The sequence below is a fragment of the Dasypus novemcinctus genome, chromosome 26, assembly GCF_030445035.2.
Source record: "Dasypus novemcinctus isolate mDasNov1 chromosome 26, mDasNov1.1.hap2, whole genome shotgun sequence".
NCBI classification, from domain to species: domain Eukaryota; kingdom Metazoa; phylum Chordata; class Mammalia; order Cingulata; family Dasypodidae; genus Dasypus; species Dasypus novemcinctus.
In genome coordinates this window covers 10,916,076-10,933,005 of record NC_080698.1, presented here as the reverse complement: position 1 = coordinate 10,933,005, position 16,930 = coordinate 10,916,076, and the positions used below count along the sequence as shown (strand labels likewise).

Genomic DNA, 16,930 nt, shown 5'->3' with positions numbered 1-16,930 from the left:
AGAAAGTCAGGCTGATTCTGTCACACAATCAAGTTATTCTTGGCTAAAGAAGACCAATAATACCAAGAAAGCAGAGTAGAAAATTCCAGAGAAATGAGTTCTCCCAGAGCTATCTTTCAGAAGGAAATTCTAGTGAACACTTGGCCAACTATGAGCAATCAACAAACTTGCAAATTTAAGAATGAAGTAGGAGAAAATAAAATGTCTCATATCTAATTATTACAGACCAAATGGCAATAGTTTGAGAGAGCTAGGATAGTACTTACAAATGGGCACCGGAAGGGATCAATACTCTAAAACAATGCTTCTTACTTCCCTCACCATTCCCAAGTCCCAGTGCAATGGGACACATAAAGACAAGGCGATGATATTTACCCTCACTTCCCAAGGACTTGGACGACAAAGAAAAATGTCACAGTTACATGATACTGATAGAGCTACATTTCCTCTTAGGAATGGAATTAAAGGCTCTGCTTCACTGTGTTTGCTAGCTATCTCCTCCTCCCTCATAGAGATGGTGAAAACATGATCTGACAGACCTCTGCTGGAAATCCTTTCACAGATGGACAGCTGCTGGTTAAGTAAAGCCCTGATGGAACCTCCTCAGGTTCCACAATACTCAGTACTGATGCAGAGCATCCTACTGTTTGCTACCTCCATGCAGGCACTGGGAAAGGGCTAGAGGGGCCTTGATTATCATCCCAAGCAACCTCATTAAAGCACATACAACCCATAATACTTGACAAAGCAAGCTAACAGAAGGCAACTTTTCTTTTTAAGATACTAGGCCAGGGATTGAACCCAGGACATCATATGTGGGAAGCTGGTGCTCAACCACTGAGACACATCAGCTCCCTCAAGTTGGTTTTTCCATTTGTTTGTTGTTCTGTTTTTTTTTAAGGCTGCACCAGGAACCGAATCCAGGGACCTCTCATGTGGCAAGCAGGCACTCCATAGCTTGAGCCACATCCACTCCCTATAGAAGGCAACTTTTTCTTTCCCTGGACCTACCAATTTATAGTCAATGATAAAGGACATATTCACATGCAAAGTCAGGGTAGCAAAGAGTTAAAAAAAAAAACAATCCAAAGCATTCCATAGAAAGCTCCTCAGAAGCATTTAAACACACGGACTCAGAAGTGCTCAACAGATCCTGGTAATTCGCAATTTGTACCAATTTGGTCTATAGGTAAAAGTTGGAGGGGAAGAAGAATGGCTGAATAGACAAGGACATTCACCTTTTATAAACTCTTGCTTTATTCATTATAAGGTATCAGAATTTCTTCCCTTACATTCTTATGTCTCTCCTAAGATTCTGAACTCCTGTGTCATAGGGAGATTGAGCTACATTCATTTCCTTAAAGAAATAGTTTTAATAAACTCCATATATAAAATGTATTTTCCCAAAATTGTGACTGGGAAAAGTCCAAGTTCACCCAGAGCATACCATTTTCTGGCATCCCCATATAATTAGCAGCCCCCTTTCTCTCACAAAGGAAACCCAATTTGGATAAAAAATTTTGTGATCACTCTACACTTAATTAATAGTCCTTCCTTCCACTTGTTCACACATTTCCAAAAAGCCAAAGCAAACAAGATGTTCCCACCCATCCCAGGAAGAGATCTGCCCAATAAGAGAAACCAAATCATAACAAGCAATGCTTTTATGCCTATTGACAATGGTTAAATTCTCCCACCAGCATGGACATTTTTAAGTACCCTGAAACTTACTAATATGATTTTTGCCTTTTTGCTTTAAAATGAGAGCTGGAAGGAACCTCATAAAGAAAAATTAAATAAAATTAAAAGAAAGCTCAATTGCATGTTTAAGAGGATTTCTAGATGTGGCTCAAGCAGTTGGGTGCCCACCTCCCATATGGGAGGTCCTGGGTTTGGTTTCCGGTGCCTCCTAAAGAAGACGAGCAATACAGCGAGCTGTGGCAATGGGCTGGTGTGGCGAGCTCATGCAATGAAGAGACACAACAAGCAAGGAGTGGATGTGGCTTGAGCAATTGGGCACTTCCCTCCCAGGCAGGAGGTCCCATGTTCAGTTCCTGGTGCCTCAAAAAAAAAAAAAAAAAAAAGATAAGCAGACACAGCACACAATGAACAGACACAGAGAGGAATAGACAGCAAGTGCAAACAAGGGAGGGAAAAATAAATCTTTAGAAAAAAAAAGAGGATTCCCATTTTCCCATTTCTGGCACAGAAAGACATGATATATATTTAACAAGTCATGGATAAAAATCATGTAGTCACAAAAAGGAATGTGGCTGACTAATAGACTGCTTTCCAGGCTACACTGGGAGCCCTCATGACAAAAAGTGGCTTCTTAAGAGATGAACAAAGTGGTTAAGAGCTTGGGATTTGGGCTTTTGCCCAGCTGGATGTGACTCCCAACTATGGAAATAATTATGTGGGTGATTATAGCAAAAAAAGATTTATGATTGGAAATTACCTGACAAAACAGGGAGGGGGAGGGGAAAGTAAGAAGGAAGAGGGGATAACCATCTAATTTTAAGTGCTTATTAAGTGTTAGGTACTATGCTAAATGTTCTGCATACATCATTCACCCAGAGTTACTGCTTGAATATAAGGTTACTCCTCAAGAAACTTCCAGGACCATCCCATCAAAAACTGCCCCCATCAAGCATTCTCTCAATATCCTGCTTATTTTCTTTGCAGCATTTAGCACTATCAGATATTGTATCATTTAAAAATTTGTCTCCTTGCTTGTGATCTGTTCCCCCCATTAAAACAAAAGTTAAATAGTTTTAGTTAAATTGTTAATAGCCCCAGCACCCAGAAAGGTTCCTGGCAATGATCTCACTTAATCTATACCAGAACCACCTGAGCTAAGTACCGGTATCATCCCTCTTACAGACGGAATTGAGCCTGAGGGAGGTTAAGAAACTTGCTGGAGCTAACTTTCTAGGAAGTAACGTCTGACTCCAGAACCTGTACTCTTCTTTTCTATACTATACAACAAAGTACAAAAATTTCCCATCCTCAAAATTTTTTCCATCAACTTGATTTCTACATACTGACTGGTGGTAAAGGTTATTAAAAGAAAAGATAAAAAAGAAAGAAAAAAAGAAAAAAAAAAGATCAGGAAGTCTGTGCAGGTTGGCAAGACAGGTTTCTGTTGTATGGCGTGCCAGAGTACGCTCTCTGACCCATGGCTAGGAGGAGAATAAAAATCTAGGAAATGGGGCTGACTCAATAAGAACAATACATAAGATGTCTTACTAAGGAATAACTCCAATGGGTATTGAAAATAAAATAAGACAAAAATTTAAAGTTTGAGAGGACATCCTGAGGGATCCATGACTACCTTATAATTTCTGTCACCTTTCCTAGTCTGAGATTATAAGGTCCTAGAAAGTATGGATTGCCTTTTACTTGTACTCTTGCACAGAGTGCCACAGGATCTACCTCTTGAAACACTATTTCACATCTGGAAGAATTCTGGCCCTGCTCCAGCTTTGTTGGTGGTAGCCCATTCACTGGGCAAGGGACATTCATCAGGGATTTGGGAACTCTAATAGTGTTCATAGAATGGCACGGGTAGGATAGAATAGGTGGGTGTTAAGTTACACCTCACGCTGCTTCTATAAATGAGCATTTTTCCAGATTTGGCTCCAATAGAAGTCTTGCCCAAGGATAACCTTTGCTTTTAAAAAGGCTGTCCTAGTTCTGTTTGACATTACTCTTCAGGGAGATGGATACTTTAAAGAGATATTTTGTTAGGATGGAGGAAAGGGGCAGTTAAGATCAAAGATTAAATGACTGATAAAAGGCAATTTCCTCTAGGAAAAACACACAGTTGAAAGAATGGTACGAATGAGATGGCATCTGGCATGGAGTCTCCATTTATGTTTCCACCACTCACAGTATTTAGTACAGTAGCACAGAACTTCATGACTATTCACTGATAAGAGCAAGATGCTTATGAATTAAATGAGCATTCTTAAATTAGGACAGGTTGTCAGAATGGAATCAATTATAGGTATACAGACTGGAACCTTCTCTCCAAAGTTGGCTGGTAGCACAGTTTCTGGCACTTAATTAGTGACTCAAATTAGTCAATGAAAAACTGCAAAGACAAGGGGATATGATCCTAATCCAGTCATTCTCTAAGAACTGGCAGCATTTATAATATTACATCAAAAGTTTCCTTTAATTAGTACCTGCTCTCAAAGCATTTAGAGCATGGTGCCTCCATTCCAGTAAGGGGAGAACATGGCCAAAGAATGGAAAAGGGTAAAGTATAACGAGCCATGCTGAGCTGAACAAAGCCGACGAAAGAGCATTAGGCTAAATCAGAAGAGGAAGAGTTCTCATATAATACTACTCTTCCCTGGCAGTACTTTCTTTTAAGATTCTGGGCTCACTGCAATCACAATGTTAAATATAGACAGTGGGTATATAAAAATCAAACTGTATCACTAAGTTTCTTTTTCACCTCTTTAAAGATGGAGCAACTAAAGCACCAGGAAAAAAAAAACAAAACAAAAACTAATTTCTCCAAAGAGTGCAAATCATGACAAGAAAGGTTCATCCATTTAGTAATTTCTCACAAAACCTCCAGGAAAAGTTCAACTGAAGACCCAGATGACAGTTCTACATTCAAGCAGAATACCAATACATGGCTCAAACATAGGTTAAGTACCACTGAGATCCACCAGTCCTGACTATATGCAGCCAAGGACTTGAGTACACAATTCCAACTGGTAAAGAACAATAATGAATGCAAGAGACACAAACAATTCTCTCCTCTCCTCTCCCTAATGGCCCTCTTGCAAAAGTGGCACATGCAGGCAAAACCTGAGTGCAACAGGAGTTGCCATCAGCGGACTTCACCCCAGATCTGGGTTTAAGTATTGACCTAGAATCCCTGTACCCGGCAGATTCTTGGGGTTGCAGACAGTCAAGGATCATTCTTTTCATCGGGATCTCCATCTCAGTCACACTCCAAAGGTAAGCACTCCAGACATGTCATTTTTTTCATCTGTCTTTGGAATCTAGCCCAACTGCAACTGGGCTCTAGTTTTTAAATTAGACTCTGTGCCCATTAGGTTTTCTAAAGAAACCTTTCCAGCTTCTCTTTAAGGTTCTCCTCACGACCACTTTTTGGATGGAATACGGTATCCTTCAAAGATAGATTTCTTGTACCTTTCCAAAGTGAAATCATTTGAAATACCCCCTCCCCATACATAAAAAATATATCCTTTCAGCATCATTTGACCGAAGTATAAAGCAACCTGGTTGGCCTCCATGCATCCGATGGCATCTTCCAAGAGTGAAAATTCCACGCAGACATAGCCATAGTCGTAACCTGGGGACAGCATTTAAATACAGACGGGAGTGGTGTTAGTGCCTTGCAAACACAAAAGACACACTTAAACCCCCCTTTTCTGAACCCCTTAAACACAAGCCCTCCCAACTAGACCCTCCCTCCTCTACACTAGGCAAAGCTGCTACCCCAAACAGAAAAAAAAATCACTAAAGAAAATCTGGATGTTTCTGTACTTTGAGATTCATTCCAAAATGGTTTTTCTATTTACCAAGAAGATCCTTTCCTCTCTTTAGCACTGATGATCTGGTGAGGGTGCCCCAGAATTGGGTAAGCCTACAGAAAGTTCAACTGGGGACCCAAAACATTTTAACCACAAGGTATATTTTCTGGAAAAAAGTCAACAAAAGCAGGAAAATACCTTGGGAGGGAGGTGGGGAAGATCCCAAAAGAAGAGGGAAAGGCAGTTACCCCAATGCTATGCTAATAGAGTCACCACTTTTCAAGCAAAAACCACCTTCAAAGACAGAAGTGCTGACAGACTGAGGCAACTATTCTGTTTGGATACCACAGGAGGCTTCTGGTAGGAGGGAACAGACCATTTCAGGTCTCCTCTTTTTCTCCTCATTTCAACTCAAGTAATAAAGCCAGCTAAAATCTTTGTAAGAGGAAGAAGGTGCAAATGGATTAAGTATGAATAGCTGGGTCCACAATTGTGCTTATGCACAAAGACTGGTAGTGAGGTAAGCAGGGGGAGAGAGAGTAGTTGTTAGCAAATCAACCCATGTTCAAGAATTGTATGTATCGTTAGAGTTTTAAATACCTTTCAACTTTCTCCTGAGCAAGTGTTTACAGCACAGAATAGGAAGTCATATGACTTCCACGCTAAAATCTAATACTAATCCAGCCTATACTTTCTAAGATATTATCACTGTACAACTACAAAGAAACACTGGTCAATGCAATGCTGTACAGATGGCTTCCATGCTTCTTCCACTGCCTCACAGGATAAAGAAGCTCAAGGAGCAACACTGTGCAATAAGAACAGAAAGAAGAAAAAAAAAATATTTTTCAGATAAGAAATAAAAATCAGAGAAAGAGGAAAAAACACAAAACCTTTGACAATTCTGAGCACAAAGTACATAAAACAATAGAAAACTGAAATTCTTGAACCAAGATATCGAAGGCCAAAGAAACAACAACAAAATGCAAAGAACTAGAGCAATAGAAAGTATAGCCTAGGGGAACCTTCTAAAAACAAACTAACTAAGAAACAAAAAAACAAACTCTTATTGGGGAGCAGATGTAGCTCAGTGGTTGAGCTCCTGCTTCTCATGTACAAAGTCCTGGATTCAATCCCTGCTACCTCCAAAAAAAAGAAGTATAGCATAAAAAACAAACCAAACTTGTTGAAATGGGTTGGATTCCCTGCCCCGGGGAATGAATGGTTTGAAATGCATTATGGTAGTAATAAAGCCTCTATTTTTGATTTGTACATAGGTTTATTGTGAAATGTTACAATGGTATGAGTTCATCCTTGCTTTGCGTTTTAGGAAATAACCAGGAAGAAGAAATGAAAGCTACTAAAATCTCAGCACCATCTTCAGCTGGAAGAGAGATTTTCCATACTAGTTTCAGAGCTCTGACCAAAAGGGATTAAATCTAACCTCTCCAACAACTACTTTTAAACTTACCACAAAATCAGTCTCTTCCGATGAGTAACTTTGGAGAACTAAAACTACTTTAAGGAGACAATATACATTATACATATTTGTATATATTCTATTAACAATGGAAAATGTTTTGTTAATTCCCTTCAAGTGGATTTTCTCAATAAAACTCAGTGAACACCCGATACATAAAACATTCTACATTTCGTAAAGGACTCTTAAATGTTCTTGGGAAACACTGTAGAATAGAAGAAGCAACTAAGAATGCCTTCATCACCAAATATCTACTGCACACAAATGAGTGTCATAATCAGAAAGGGTTAACCACAGAACAAGTAGCTCAATAACTGTATTGACTGCCTCTAGAGAGCATCTTAAAGGAGTGTCCAGGTGCATGAAAAGCAATCCTTTCCACAGCTGCCCAAATGAAGAATTTGGGAAACTAACACCAAGATGGCAAAGCCCCAGGTTATGTGCTTACACAAGTACCTTTTGTGGCCCAGAGGCGCCTAAAGAATCTATGGACAGCAGGAGGGACGATTCATGAAAATGTTCATACTTTGCTAAAGACAAACAGACTTTGAAACTAATGTCACTGGGAAGGAAAAGGCATATAGTCTGCAGGAAACCTTAAGAGCAACTAATTAACATCTCTGTACACACTAACCCAACAATACTATATTTGACAAGTTTTAAAAGCACAGAAAATATTCCATCCAGAAACATATACAATGTAAAAACGAACAACCAACCTTGCATCCTTGCACTGAGAATTGTTAGAAACCATGGGAATCACTGAGATGTTAAATTTAGTATTAACAGTCCCATAAACAGATTCTCACCTAAAGAGAATAACAAAAAGATACCTTTTTCTTTCACTGTACATTTGCTGGGAAGAAGTCTGGTGGGCTGATGAATCTTTGTACTTATTTATGTGACTATTAAAAAACATATCTGGGAAGCAGATGTGGTTCAAGTGGTTGAGCACTTGCTTCCCACATGGGAGGTCCTGGGTTTGGTCCCGGTCCTCCAAAAAGCAAACAACAAGCAAACAAATGAGAAAAAAACAACTCAGGGGAGCCAATGTGGCTCAGCAGTCAAGAGCCAACAGCCTCCCACATATGCAGTCTGGGGTTCAATCCCCAGCTCCTAAAAACAAAAAACCAAAAAAAATACGTTATCTGACTCCACTTTCTAAAAGAAATGAACAGATAGTTCTCTCATAGAAATGTGAATGCACCTTACATTTTTTCAGGCTAACAAGAAGGATGAGAACAAAGCAGATATCAAGGTAACATTAAAATTTCAGATCTCTATCTTCATTAACCATGTAGTTGCCCTTTTCCCTGAAAAAAAAACCTGGATGGAAGCTAAGCAGGTAGCATAAAGAGGAACAAGGTACAGAAAACAAAGCTCTGATGAATCATATCCAACCCTAGACTAACTCTTCAGCCTCTACCCATACACAAGCTGACTCAGTGACCACGACAAATATGGCTTCAGATCATTCACTGTTAGTCCACACCAGGCCTGCTTTCATAAAAATTATATAGGAATACTTATTTAGGCAAACGAATGGGCAGTTCTTACCTTCAAAGTGATATAGAAAAATCCAACTACCATAAGCAAGTTTAGTTGAATTTTCTATTAGTTAAGTATTAGGTAACTTTGAAAAGAGCCCAGAATATACACACCAACTATAAAATGTAAAAAAGGGGATCAGAATTTCAAAGAACATAGGAAGAAGAGGGGTAAGAAGCAGTTTCTTTATTTTCTTGAGTATCTTTAAGGGAAAAGAAAGGTAGGCTTTCCTCTAAACCAGGACTATTTCTATGGGAACAAAAACATCACCATGAAAAATCTTAAGATTTGAGAACGTTATTTTCCTAATTCCATTTTAGTGGGGATGCAGATTTTTAAAAGAATAGTAATATTCTTATCAAGTTAGAGATTTTAGCAAAAGTCCAAACAACTAACTTAGGTATCAGAAGTCGCACTCATGGGAGCAACAGAAGAAAGTATGTATGCAAGATTTCTAACAGTTTGTTAAAATCTCAACTGAATATACATCTGCAGCTTTCATTATGAAAATTAGGAACATATCTGACTTACACATCAACCTACCATAGAGGAAGGATGAAACCGGCTTACATGAAATCCATCACTTTGACATTTCAATTCTCTCCCTGTCAACTATGCATAATAAGGGTTGCTAGTTTATCATAAAACAGATGACACAAGGAAGATACACACTGACAGTTACTTGCTAAATTTCTGAAAATTGCATATGGTTCTATTTTACTTAATTCTCCACCTGTGCCAACTGTTTTTTGGTTTTGTGTGTGTTTTGTTTGTTTGTTTTTGGGGGGAGGGAGGGTTGAGGAAATGGAGGGTCGTATTTTTAAGTAGCTTTCAAAGTCCAAAATCAATCTCAGGGTCACTTCATCCCTGATGATGTTTCTCTGGACCCCAGATAACATTTGTTAGGATACTCTCACCTTAATTCAATTCTTTCAATATCACCACTATTAACGGTGCTAACAGAGAATGAAGGAGGGCATTAGTCTAATGAAAGAGTCATAACAGGTACAGACAGGCACAGACCACCTCAAGACACTACATATGGGAGTGGAGTGACTCAAGCAGTTGAGCGCCCACCTCCCACGTGGGAGGTCCTGGGTTAGGTTCCTGGCATATCCTAAAGAAAATAAGCAAACAGACAAGGTAATCAATGTGGCTCAGTGGTTGAGTGCCAGTCTCCCACATACAAGGTCCCGGGTTCAATCCTTGGTCCCAGGGTCTAAGAAATAAATTTTAAAAAGATGCTACATAGGTTGGAAAAGGGAGCAATTACTCTTTCCAGAGTTAGTGGATCTAATTTAATTATTGTTCACATATTGCAAAGAGATTAGGTTAAAATTTTAAAAAACATAACCCTCAGAGCAACCATGAGGAATAAGACAGGAGTCTTTGCAGATGTGCTTTCCCCTGATAAGAACATTCTAGTCTGGCGGGAAAGGAAGTGTAAGAGTGAACAAAAGGGACTGCCCAGGACAGAACCAGCACTGAAGAAGCCCAGGCACAGATGAAACAAAATCAAGAGTCCCATATTAGATGAAGGGGTGCTTCTTTTCATTTCTGTATCCTCACCCCTAGCATAATACCTGACACATAACAGGGCAGCCATTTGAAAATACAGGCCTATTCTTAATTAAGGTTTCTCCAAAAGGGTCCATCTCATCAAGTATACTTGTACATGTCAAACACATTCACTGTCTTGATAAACAAGGTGAGCACTTTCTAGAGTTCCATATTAGGCCAGAAGCTAATAAGAAATTTTTAAATTTTCTAACAAGCATGTAATTTAAAATTACTTATAATGATACAAACTACTTAACAGAAAACTCTATTCCCTCAATATAACATCATGGTTAGAAATTAAAATTAAGTCTGTCAACTACCTTTTTGGGGAAACTTCCTTGGAGTTCTTACTCATCCACTGTTTCTTTTTTTCCCTAGAGTTTGCACATACATGCTACCTAATACTTTGGGGTTGAAGAAACATATTCCGTATACTTACACAAATATTATTTAACCAGATTCACATATTACCTATATCACCGCCAGGAACTGCTGTAGCCTGGAGGGAGAGGTAAGACAACTTGGCTAAAATTTTCTTCTTTGGTTTAGAGACAAACAAAAGCAGGAAATCATTTAAAATTTGTGGCACAAATCTAGCAAATCTAGCTCATGGGCTACTAGAAAAAGCCTAACCATGCTTATGCTAGGTAATGATTTTCTTCCCCTGTCTACCAACATTCAGGGACACTTGGTTCATTCTGTAAAATGATATTATACAGTCACCTTCCCCCATCAATCATTTAAAAATCCCTCTAAAGGCAAAGTAGCCCTCTTTGAAAAAGAAAAAAAAAATGATAGGGAAACTTCTCCAAAACTAAGACTGAAACAGTCAAGACCTTTCAAGGTCTTCCAAGGCCTGCTGTGGACTCTGACAAGAAAAAATGAAACAGACTCTCTCTCGGAGTTAGATGCATCTGTGTGTGTTGTTCTTTATTTCTTTCCTGATCAATTACAATAATGTCCCTCAAAAACCACTGGTTTTCTTTAATTTTACCTCTATGAAACTCAGGGAAAATCAAAATTACTTGCTAATCTCTCTGACCGATGTTTACCTCCAAGCATTTATTACGTGTTATTTCTTTTAATCCTGTTTCCTTTAAAAGTTCTATTCTTGTTCCTTCTAGTAAATTTAGGGTTAGACTCAACTGAACACTTTCAACAGTTATCCAGTATAGCCAAATTCTTCAAACTTTCAGCCAAAAGAACCCATCATGTAAGAGAACTCCCAGATCCATTTACAAAAATGAAATGGCCTATTCAGAAGAGGAATGCAGGACACTCATCCCAGACACAGTAATTTTTCACAAAAGCGGAAACATCTTAAGGTCAGAGATTACATTACATGTGTCCATCAGCAACACCTCCACACTCCACAGACAATGGCTGGATGAACGAACCAATAAAAAAACAATAATACTGGCCAGCAGTTTCAATGGTAAAGCCATATATGCCCATCATAATTGCATGTATTTGGCAGATTACACCAAAGAATGAATCACAAGTTTTTCAAGGTTACAGATTGTTGTTTTAATAAAAAAAGATAAAAATATAACAACATTTTCTGTGCATAGCATACTCAACGGAGACTAGGAACAATCAATTATGAATTCTACCAGAAAGATTTAAGTACAGATTAACAGGTCATTAACATCTGTGCTGATACTCTATGAATATTCTCTATGATCATGAAAGGCCTTTAAGAAATAAGTCAATCTTTATATGACTTGTCAACCAATTTTCAAGAAGGTTTATATATTTTTTGAGCTATAATTCACATACTATGAAATTCATCCCTTTAAAACGTATAAATCAATGGTTTTCAGTACATTCACAAAACAATACAATATTTGCCACGATCTATGTTCAAGAAGGCTTATATTTGATAAGGTAGAATAACCTACGCAAAGAAACGTGGAAGCAGGTAAAAACTGGTTTAATTTACATTCTGAGGGTAGGGAATGTAAGCTAGAAAAAGTGAGCACAGATCAGATATCCTGGTGCAGGTAAAGTTAAAGAAAAAAAGCCACTTTTTTTTTTTAAATACTAAAAATAGTTTTTTCGATGTCCTGTATCGCTCACTTAAGGTAACTGTGTAAACTATTTCTCCCCCTGAAATGAAGCTGAGAATCAAGCAGGATCCCTGTACTATATAAACTGATTAATAACCCTTTTCTGCTACTTCAGAAAGGAAACTCTTCAGTGAACTCTTTTAACTACCAAAATGCAAAGGAAGCCCCATAGATGACTCAGCCAAAGTCACCTAAGTGACCTGGCAAATCAGACAAGTAAGGACTACAGTAGGCAGGAGCCATTCTACATAGGGAAGGGCTAGGACCGACCTCAGAAAGGCAAATGAACTGACATAGTGCTGTAAACAAAATTCAAACACTTTCCCCAATCTCAGAAAGGAAAACCCCATCTCAGACAAATGGTTGTAGAGAAGAGGCTATAACCTGCTTGTGACTCAAAATTGTTATTTTGGGACACAGAAAATCAGGAAACTGAGTGCCTTCCTGGCTTTTCCAACTGCCAACATTTCTGTGCCCCACGTTACTTCCTCCTCGATTGTAAAGTGGACCACGTATTTTTGCCTCAGAAATTACTTTAAATAATGTCAGATTATCTTTCATATGTGACAATGTGCCCTTTGACAGACTGCTGAAGTTGGTTATTTTTTCCCAAGAAACGCTATTACATTTAATGAGATTCTCTGCTGCACCACTGTCTGATTAAGGGGCAACAATTCATCTTGAAACACCTTCCTCATGCCTAACCAGAGCCTGAGCCCTGCTAGAGACTGCTGTGTTCTTTAGGGCCAGTACACATTCCCTGGTCGGGTAAGACTGGGATGTGACCCCAAAATTCAGACTTCAAGGAGATTAGCCCATGAGTACAAATTCCATCTGGGAGTTTAAAACAAAACAAAACAAAACAAAACAAAACAAAACAAAACACCCCACCAAATTTTAATGTGCTCCTGCTTCCCATCATTACTCCACCATCTACTCTAAGAACCCAGATTATTCTCATATAGTAAAAAATGTTAGATCCCCTCAAGGAGGAAATATGTTGTCCTCCACTGGGAAGTGAGAAGACTCTATGAAGTTAAACATTTCCTCTCTGCTCCCTCAAAAGGCAAGCAAAACAATTAGCAATAGGGCAATACTTAATTAAAATACTCTATGTAAAGCTCCTTTTACAAAAATTATGCCCTGCAACTCTGGGATATTCTGGTGGATACAGGAAAAGAAAAAATGGGAGGAGCAAGGTATAAATATCACTTTTCTAAAATCTATCAATCACACTAAAATCAATGCATGATACATCTCAACTCCTACCTAAAAAAACACCCCACCCTCCAAAATAAATTATAATTTAAGAATCTCAGTAGAAAAACAGATTAAGGCATCTGTTCATCACATTGTCATGCTACATTTTCAAAAAAGCTATCTGTCCTACCTCCTGCAGTTTAGGTATAAGGTCCCATAGTTTAACAACTGATACCCAGCAAGTTGGTGGTAATCCTTGCTTCTGAAAAAAGTGAAACCCTGGTTTGTGAAGACGTCCTATTCTTCTCAGACCCAGAATAGGACTCTATATTCAAAAGCCCCATGGAAAGGCAGCATACAGGAAGCTAAATAAAAATCAATAATATGGGGAAGTGGATTTGGCCCAACGGATAGGGCGTCTGCCTATCACCTGAGAGGTCCAAGGTTCAAACCCAGGGCCTCCTGACCCATGTGGTGAGCTGGCCCACGCGCAGTGCTTATGCACGCAAGGAGTCTGGTGCCATGCAGGGGTGTCCCCCACGTAGGGGAGCCCCATGCGCAAGAAGTACACCCCGTAAGGAGAGCTGCCCAGCGCGAAAGAAGTGCAGCCTGCTCGGGAATGACAACGCACACACAGAGAGCTGACATAGCAAGATGATGCAACAAAATGAGACACAGATTCCGGGTGCTGCTGACAAGAATACAAGCGGACACAGAAGAACACACAGCAAATGGACACAGAGAGCAGACAACTGGGGGGGGGGGTTTGGGGGGGGAAGGGGAGAGAAATAAATAAAAAATAAATCTTTACCCCCCCAAAAAAATCAGTAATATGAAAAGTTCTCCACCTGGGTAGCAAACTACCACTAACCATTCTTTGCTAACTTAAGGGGTTTCAACAAAGGAACTCATAAATAAATCTTGAAAAACAAAACAAAACAACAACAAAGGAGCTCAAAAATATATTTGTACTCTCTTAGGCCACCACTCCCCTCAACAGCTGACAAAACTGAACCATGAACTCCCCTTAGACACTAAATCTTAGTGCCTCACTGCTCCCACAGAGTCAATGGGCCTCAAGCTGTCACTCCCTCAAGAGTACAGTGAGCTCCTATTCTAGTGCAAGCACCACACAACCTAACAAGGTTCAAAATATATCACGACCAGATCTCACTTATATGAACTAAGTATAGTGAGCAGATTCATGGAGGTAGAGCTAGAAGAAAGGTTACCAGGAAATTCAATGGGAATAGAGAATGAGCTGATACTTAATCTGTGCAGAATTTATAATTAGGTAATGGCTTGGAAATGAACAGAAGAGACAGTGCAGTGATGTGAGCACAATTAACAGTGCTGAAGTCTGTATATAAACGTGGCTGAAAGGGGAATTTTTGGGTCATACGTATTGCTAGGACAAAAGCTAGAAGAAAAAATGGGGGACTGTATAACAGTAAACTCTAGAGTGGCTGAGGACTATGGTTAATAATAGAAAGAGAAGAAAGTTCTTTCAGGAGTTGTAATAAAGGTACGTCATTAGTACAGGATGTTGATAGTGGGGAAACCTGCACCTAACACATACTTCTACGGGATATAAACGACCTTGTTGTCATAGGAATGTTTTCTAGATAGACAGAGGCCTGCACAGTAGCTCACAAAATATTAAACTTTCATCCCAGGGAAGTTCTGCTACTTTCTCAGATAAGATGGCAAAAATCTCTGCAATATAAAAGCCTTGTCTAATAAAGAAAAAAAGGGAGTACAGTTGATAGTCATATGGCATGGACTGAATAGTGGCCTTCCCAAAAGAGAACCATCCAAGTTCTAGCCTACTGGACCTTTGAATGTGACCTTATCTGGAAATAGGGCCTTTGCTGACGTAATAAAGGATATAAAGATGAAATCATACTATATTTAGGGTGCATCCTAAACCCAATGAAAGGAGAGATCTGAAACACAGACATAAAGGGAAAGGTCATATGAAGATGTAGGCAGAGATTGGAGGGCAGCCACAAGTCAAGGAACACCAAGGATTTTCAGTAACCACCAGAAGCTTGTAGAGGAGTACAGAATGGATTCTCCCTCAGAGTCTCCAGAAGGAACCATTGCTGTCAAGACCTTGATTATGGTCTTCCAGCCTCTAAAACTGTGAGAGAATTTGTTGTTTTAAGTCACAAAACAAAACAAAAAAACAAAAACCTCACCACAGGAAAATGTTAAGTCCTTATTAATGCTCACACTTAATGAACCTTATTCCTATCATAATGAAACTAAGCCTAAGTATAATTAATGACTGGGAGTTACCTCCTGAAAACCTCCTTGTTACTCAAATGTGGCCTCTCTCTAAGCCAAAGTGCAAATAATCTCATTACTTTCCCCCTGACATGGAACATGACTCCTGTGGATGAGTCTTCCTGGCACCTAAGGATTATCACCTAGCCTTCATCAGTAATGCATTTGGAATAAGATCTTAACCACAGGGGGAAATATTAAATAAAAGAGTTTTTATAGCTAAGAGATATCAAAGTGATTGGGAGGTCATTCCAGAGGCTATGCTTACGCAGGTCTCAGGCAGATTTCACAAACAGCCATAGTAAGCAAAGACTCAAACAAAAAAGCTCCTGAGAACTCTAGGAACTTCTGGACCCCAAGGCAAGCCTCATGAAATCAGTACCCCCTTGGAAGGCCCTACAGGGGATTTTATGAAACTCTATTTCCCCAATATAACACAGTAATATTCATTTATAATTTCCCTAATCATGATTCTTTTACTCCTTTTATGTGAACCTATAAACTTCAATGTACCTGTTAAATATATTTCTCAGAGATTTAAATCTTTAGATTGTTCATATGCCAGTTAAACCCTGAAACTGAACAAAGTTACAGCTAACTCTCACTCTCCAGTTCTTCAATCATGCCCTGAACAACTAACAAAACAATGATGGTGGACAAGTCCCATCCCCAAAACAAGGAGTATCTTCAACTGCAAACAAGACAATTATTTTCCTCTGTCCCATAATATCCAAGTATCCTCTCAGCCTGAAATAGCCAGAGCAGACATTATCCCAAATCCCTCAAGACTGGGGAATGAAAAATAAGGGGGAAGTATAACCACAGACCAAAGCAGTTTTATTGTTATCATAGTTATCTTGTGTTAATGGAGTCACTTATAACACTGATGTAAAAAATAAAGTTAAAACAATATACCATGACCAGAGAAAATTTATTCATGTCTCTGCTCAAGCTACTTAGCCAAGCTTCCAATGCTAGGATTTATACCTAAGTAATTTCTGGGTAAGTCCTTAAAATGAGGTCACAAAACACCCATATTTTCTAACAAAACCCTTACTCAAAGTCTTTGGGGGCAGGAAACTTCAAAAATGAAATAAATAAGCCAAGTCACAGGTAATTCTAAAGATGACCAAAATTAACCCTAGGTCCAGTATCTCTCCCCAGGCTCACCTGATCCCTCCAGCATCGCATCATGGGATTCTTCTCTAGGCGTGTTGTTCTCCACTCGGCCACGGGGTCCATTCACTGCCTCCATGAGAATCGCC

General features: G+C 39.1%; 1 protein-coding gene across 9 annotated transcripts in view; it reads right to left on the bottom strand.

Annotated features, from left to right (window-relative positions):
* The window catches only part of RBM6 (RNA binding motif protein 6), a 131,212-nt gene that overhangs the window by 72,569 nt on the left and 41,713 nt on the right, over window positions 1–16,930 (bottom strand). For 6 of the 9 annotated variants that reach the window (XM_004451843.5, XM_004451846.5, XM_071212073.1 and 3 more), the window contains one exon: window positions 5,265–5,338. The exons of the other annotated variants lie outside the window; for them this stretch is intronic. In XM_004451843.5, the coding sequence (XP_004451900.2) occupies window positions 5,265–5,338 (74 nt within the window). The remainder of the gene's footprint in view (window positions 1–5,264; window positions 5,339–16,930) is intronic. 9 annotated transcript variants of the gene reach the window in all.